Source organism: Egretta garzetta, unplaced genomic scaffold (assembly GCF_000687185.1).
Source record: "Egretta garzetta isolate BGI_Z169 unplaced genomic scaffold, ASM68718v1 scaffold179, whole genome shotgun sequence".
Lineage (NCBI taxonomy): Eukaryota > Metazoa > Chordata > Aves > Pelecaniformes > Ardeidae > Egretta > Egretta garzetta.
In genome coordinates, this window is record NW_009270001.1 from 616,446 (window position 1) to 622,783 (window position 6,338).

The 6,338-nt window shown below is 44.4% G+C and overlaps 1 protein-coding gene across 1 annotated transcript in view; it reads left to right on the forward strand.

The window, feature by feature from the left end:
- MYO5B (myosin VB) overlaps window positions 1-6,338 on the forward strand; it is a 134,744-nt gene that overhangs the window by 102,267 nt on the left and 26,139 nt on the right. The window contains exon 27 of the mRNA XM_035903088.1: window positions 1,415-1,477. Within this exon, the coding sequence (XP_035758981.1) occupies window positions 1,415-1,477 (63 nt within the window). The remainder of the gene's footprint in view (window positions 1-1,414; window positions 1,478-6,338) is intronic.

A 6,338-nucleotide genomic window follows, 5' to 3' on the forward strand; every position in this document is an offset into this window, starting at 1 on the left:
AGGGCCAGGGTTTGGGGGTGGGATGGCAGGGGTAGGGGAACGGTTGGGCTGGGGGATCTGAAAGGGCTTTTCCAACCTCAACGATTCTGTGATTCTATTTGGAGGATTGCAGATGGATATGATGCTGCAGCTTTATGGACACAGCTACCACCTTTTGGCTGGATCAAACCTAGAGGCATGTCAGTACTTGGGAGCTGTGAAGAGAAAGGCCCTGGTACCCCACATCTTTTGCTTGCCTTGCATTATTCAAGCGCTTCTTTGCAGTCCTGGCTTCCCCCCCACCCAGCAGTGTGGGGTGTGAGCTGATAAGCACTTCACAGATGTGTCAGTCAGGCTTGTGTCCTCCGTTTGGTGGTGTTGTAATCTGGGTGGTTTGTTCCCCGCTCTACCCCCAGTACTAATTATACAGGAATGTAGCTTAAAAAATGGTACAGTAAATCAGAAATAGCAAGATAGTTGCTAGAAGAATGGATTCTTCCTTTCTATTGCCATGCAGGGATATTCCTTTGATATATTCTTTCTTCCTTGTGAAAAAATACCTTCCTATAGCCTGGGTTGTTTGCTTGGAAGCAATTAAAAAAAAAAAAATTAAAAAATCAAGATTACTGAAAGCGTAGTGGTAACTTAAGACACAGGAGTCCATCCAGACTCGCAGCTGGAATCTGAACATATAGCCCTCTAGCTGCCAATGAGCTGACATTTAGCATGGAGGGCTTTTAATTGCAGATGTCTTCTATACATTTTCCCCTGCCATCTGTAACCGAGGCTCTGTGGCTTGTTCAGAGGCCAGAGCGTGGGAGACGATCCCTGCCATGAAACAGCAGTGCTGTGTCCATGGTGTCGTGAAGCGGTAAAGATGTTCTAATACAAATTGTTCAGCAAATGTCATTGCTCTTGGCTTCGTAATTGAAATTTTTGGGGCTGTTCTTGTTTTGTTTGGGAGTTTTGTTCATTTCTCTCCAGCATGAGATTTATGTGTTTGTCGACAAATGCAATAAGAGACTCCACAAAATCATCAACAGTAATTATTTACTTGTTTCACCAGGTAGTCTTGCTGATCACCTCTAGCAATCTGCAGGAAACACGTGAAATAGGAAACTCATCCTTGCTGCAGGGGCAGATTAAAAACCTGCTTCCCAACCGCTGTGTTGAAGATTGTTCCCCTAATGACTGTCATTGTTTGAAAGCTGCAGTGAACCACAGTTGTCAAGATATTAATGAGAGATTAAACCATTTTCTCCTGAAGCGGCCCCTGCCCCACTAGGTGTTGCTGGGACTCCACCTAATGGCAATTAATAACATTATTATGGTTGAGCTGGGGCAGGGCTGGCTGTTGATGAAGGCATGCCGAGCCATCCTGTGCCAGTTCCTCTGGCTGCTTTTAAATAGTAATTTATCTCTTTAATCCACGCAGGTAATTGAAATGAAGACCGAAGTGACTTCGGACCATGAAGACTTCGCATACAACAGTCTGAAGGTGAGTGAGGAGCTCCTACTTAGTGCTGTAACCTATTGCATGGCTCCAACAGCCCAAACAAATTGCCTGAAGGTGGTAATAACCCATGACCCCCTGTAATCAGTTCTGACTATTAGAGATAACGGTTTGAAAGCTGTAGCTCTTCATCAGCTCCTGAGTCTGGCTCGCAGATGTTTCTCTCTGAGGCAACATCTGTTCTGCTCTGATCTACCTGTTGGGATCATCCACAGCGGTGACAAGCCCACTTATGGTAAAAGGTGCTTTTTTCCCCATATTCCCACTGGGAATTTTGTGGGTTTCCTTTGACGTGACACTGCAGGGCTCAGCAGTTTGCTCTGCAGTAGGTGTGAATTCTTGCGGCTGAAGCCCAGCATGTGTCTTGTTCCAGGCTCTAACTGCTACATGTCTGCTTTCCTTGCATTCCCAAGGTGCCAATCAAGTCAAACCCAAATAAATCTGCAGCATGGATTGTAGTAATAGCCTTCATCTCCCAGCAGCAGTGCTGGTTGACCATAGTCATCTTGTGTCTTCCCAGCTGTTACCCTACCCTGCCATTCCTCTTGTCCCGAAGTTCTAAATCCTTACAGTTCTGCCTCCATCATTTTCTCCCTATGACACATAGAGTAACTGAAGCTTGCTGAGCTCCTATTGCTGCTTGTGTGGGTTGTGTCCTTCTGCTCTAACTGTACCCAAATACTTCAGGTCTTGACTGGTAGGCCAATTCTTATGTTCTGCTCATCCTCAGAAAACCAGTTTCTAGGAAAGGCTTTGTAAGGGATTTATATATTTTATTTTTTGTAGTGCAGGCCGACACTTCTCCCGGTCCCCTTAACAAACACTGCAGTACAACTGAGAAATCCAGAGGAACGTATGTTACCCAGGATAACACCATACTAAACCATCTGATGGTAGTAATACTGATTTTTTTCTGTCTGCATCATCTCTTCAGAAGGATGCAAAAAAAGCAGAAATTAGAGATGGAAAAGATGTATGTTCAACCCTCACTAAGAGCATACCTCTAGCAGTAGCTTTTTCTGGCACTTGGTCCATCTAATTTTTAGTCTCTAAGCACGGTATTTGTACTGCGCTTGCTAGATGTGCTGTTTGTGATTGAGGGAAACCCTGCTGAGTTTCATCAGTACCTCTGCACAGCCCATTGGAGTAGAAGCATGGCAGGAGCTTTAAGATCATTGCCCAAGTGTCTTCCAGTTGGTTAAACATGGTTATGGAAGTTTTAAGTTTCTTGACCTTGTGAAGCAAAATGAAGTTGGAATTTGGAAGGGAAAAACCCAGCAGATGAGAACCACTGCCTTCTTAAACAGCTTCTGCAGCTCTGACTTCCATGTGAGTTCACAAATTGTGTTTTCTTCAAGTTTTAACCCAGGAAGTGGAAATATTAATTTTGGATTTTCCTACTTTCTACCTTCTTAACATACCTAACAAACTTTAATAACTCTCTTATTAATACCATTGCATAGGAATAGGTAGCATGTGTTGCAAAAAAGCAGGCTTCTTTAGCCTAAAACAGGTGGAAAATGAACTTCCAAGGATACACACCTCAGAGTTTTTAGTGGCGTTGCACTGCAAGAGGTTCTCTTTAACCATCTCCAGCGCAAGGTTCTTGCTGGAGTTGCAAGGAAATGAGCTGGGAACAAGGAACAACCAGGTCTACAAGGTTGCTTTAACGCCGTGCAGACCTGCACAGACCAGCTGTAGCACGTGATATTGTGGGTACTGGCATGTTGGGTGACTGTCAGTCTAGGAAGAGCTGAGATCGCTGTGAAAAGCAAGGAGGAATTGCTTCAAATGCCATAGCGAGAGGCAACCCTTACTCCTAAAGGAAAGGATTTTGCATCCCTATAGGTGGGTTGGCCTGAGAGAAACCACTGAAAGAGAGAAATAAATACACCTCATTGGTGTTTTCCCCACTTCTAACTGTAGGACAGTGCCTGAAGTCTCCATCTGCAAGGAAAGAGAAAAAAAGTTCCACGTGCTGCTTTTCCCTCCTTCCCCCATGGCAGCTGCTGCTGTGACTATAACAAAGCTCTTCCTCTCTTCTCTCTATTTCTCCCGCTAATTTGTATCTCAAATATTTATGCTATCTCTGGCTCCTTCAGGAGTTGTGTAATTAGATTTATTTTTCCTTTTTGCCAGCTTAAAAAGTCTTTATCTTGGGGAACTAGGCTGAGGTGTCTAAATGCTTACACATAGCAAACTCTTCCTGTGGATGCTCTTGAATGGTCCATGAGATACCAGCTTATGGAGGAGGAAGGGCTCTTGGCTTTGATACACCACTGATGCACTCTCTTTTGGAAACTGAGACTCCTTAGCCAGTTTAGAAAGGTTTCAGAAAGTTTTCAAAAGGTGGCTGCAGTGTCTTTTCAGAAACTGGGGTATTTCCCCAAAATGAACATGAATTTTCAATGAGGTGTGAAGGCTGTTACTGGTGCAGCTGAACGGCTCATCGTGGTGTAGGAGTGTTGCACTGGGTGGAGGAAGAGATGTTTGGGTAAGGTCATGAATGACCCAGGGTATGGTTCAGATAAATATGACTAGAAATATTTAAATACAATAAACAGTACGAATGTAAATATATTTATAAGTATATGCATTGTTTTAAAATAATGCATACAAGTCTCAGTTTGGGTAGAGGTAATACATGTGGTTATTGCTGAAGAGCAGGTCTTGTTGGGGGTTAAGGATGTTTCTGCATCTTGTTCCGTACTTTGTGACCTGAGTCTTCGCTGCCTTCTGTTCACTTTTGGGTCCCATTCAAGATCTTTCTGACATGCACAGCCCCTTGAACGACACAATACAAGGCGCGGGTGTTAGTGCAGGCTTGGGTTTTGCAACCAGCACGAGGTCTGCTACTTCATATGTGTCTGCTGTCATCCAACTTTGTGTCGTGGTGTCATTGTCCTGGACCGGCACGGCACCCACAATGGCAGGGATTTGTTTGGGATTAGCTTTTGGTGGGGAGCCTGTTCTCAGCGCAGATTTTGATGGAGGGAAGCGAGTGAGGCACAATCCTTCCTTAGAAAGGCTCATTTGATTATGGGTTGGTTATTGGGGAAAATCTTTTTAGTTGGGGAAAATCTTTTTAGTAGGGCCAGCAGTGACAAGACAAGGGGTAATGGTTTTAAACTAAACCAGGGTAGGTTTAGACTAGATATAAGGAAGAAGTTCTTTACAATGAGGGTGGTGAAACACTGGCACAGGTTGCCCAGAGAGGTAGTGGAGGCCCCATCCCTGGAAGCATTCAAGGCCAGGTTGGATGGGGCTCTGAGCAGCCTGATCTAGTTAGTGGTGTCCCTGCTCCTGCAGGGGGGTTGGACTAGATGACCTCTAGGGGTCCCTTCCAACCCAAAACATTCTATGATTCTATGATTCTATGATTTCTTTTTGTAACGCTGCAAAGAAATGAGAGCAAGTTGGGCTAACGCTGATATATTTACAGCACACATCAATTATGTGTCCTTAGTAATGGATAAATAGAGTTTTCAGTAGATGCTGTCCCAAAATATGCCCAGCCAGGTGTTTGGTTAGCCATGACGCAGGGCTGGAAGGATGTGAAGCAACATCTCCCTGGTGGGGAGGTCCTGGAGTCATTCCTGTACAACAAAAAGTTCCCCAGTGAAAAATGTATTTTCCAGCTTGTTTTTTCAGGCTGGGAAAGTGGGAGTGGGAATGAAAACACCAAGGAGCCCTTGCCCTGACTTTGTGTTCCTAGCAGGAGCACAACGCGCAGTTTGATCTCTCACTCTTCACAGAACTGGGAGGTTTGTTTCATCCCTTAGACTTGGAAGCTCATTATGAAATGAGCTTCTAGAAGATTTTCTTTTCTTTTCCTACTGAGTACCAGAAATAGAAGAGAGGGCAGATTCCTGGCATGGCAGTGCTAACCTCTGATTTACGCAGGCTCGTACCTTCGCCCAGCACTGCTATACAAGCCCCTTCCTAAGAAGTGAGGCTGTTTCCATCACTGTTAGCGCTTGGGTACCCCTTTCACACCTCCATAAAGCTGTACACATGGGACAAGTGTGAGTTCAAGTTCAGGATGTTCTGACTGTGGAACTTGTCAAAGAAATCAGCACTATTGGACTACGCAGAAGAAAGAGCGTTTCTCACGGCGCAGGTAGAAATCTAGAGGTAGAAAAATAAAACGGTCTGAATGCAGAAATTTCTACATTCAGACCATTTTATTTTAGTTTGTTCTGCCATCACTGATGCTGGTGCAAAAAGGGTGTACAGATGATAGGTGTCTCGCCCGTGTCTATAGATATTTTAACATTGCTCCATGCCCAACATCTACCAAGAAAGGAGTAGGGAATTAATTTAATTGTAAACTTTGAAAGGAGTCTGGGGCATGAGCTCTTGGAGCAGGGTTGTTGGTTGTAACTTTCCTGATCTTCCTGGCTTTGTTTCTAACCAGAGCACAGCTTGGTACGGCCAGTCCCTGGTGCTAGCAGTGTAGCTGACCCATCCAAAAAAAAAGGGGGGGGTGGGGAGAAAAGGAGAGGAAAAAAAAAAAAAAAAAGGAGGAAAAAAAGGGGGGGGGAGAGAAAAGCAGGGATCTTATCCAGCAAATAACAAAAATCACAGAAGAACCATTTGTGTAGAAAAGCACTTAACTGTGTTCTTCTTACCCTTCGCCTGTCTATCTGAGCATAATCAGAAAAGAGTGGGAGGCGAGTCGATGCTTTAGCCACACAGCAAGAAGAGTTAAACCCAGTTTGGTATCAATTCCCTGCCGCGTGCACGCTTCTCAAACCCTTGTTTTAAAAAAAAAAAACAAACAAACAACAGTTATAGAAAAGCCAGGGTCTCATACACTCCTCCTGCTGAGCTGTGGAAAATGTGG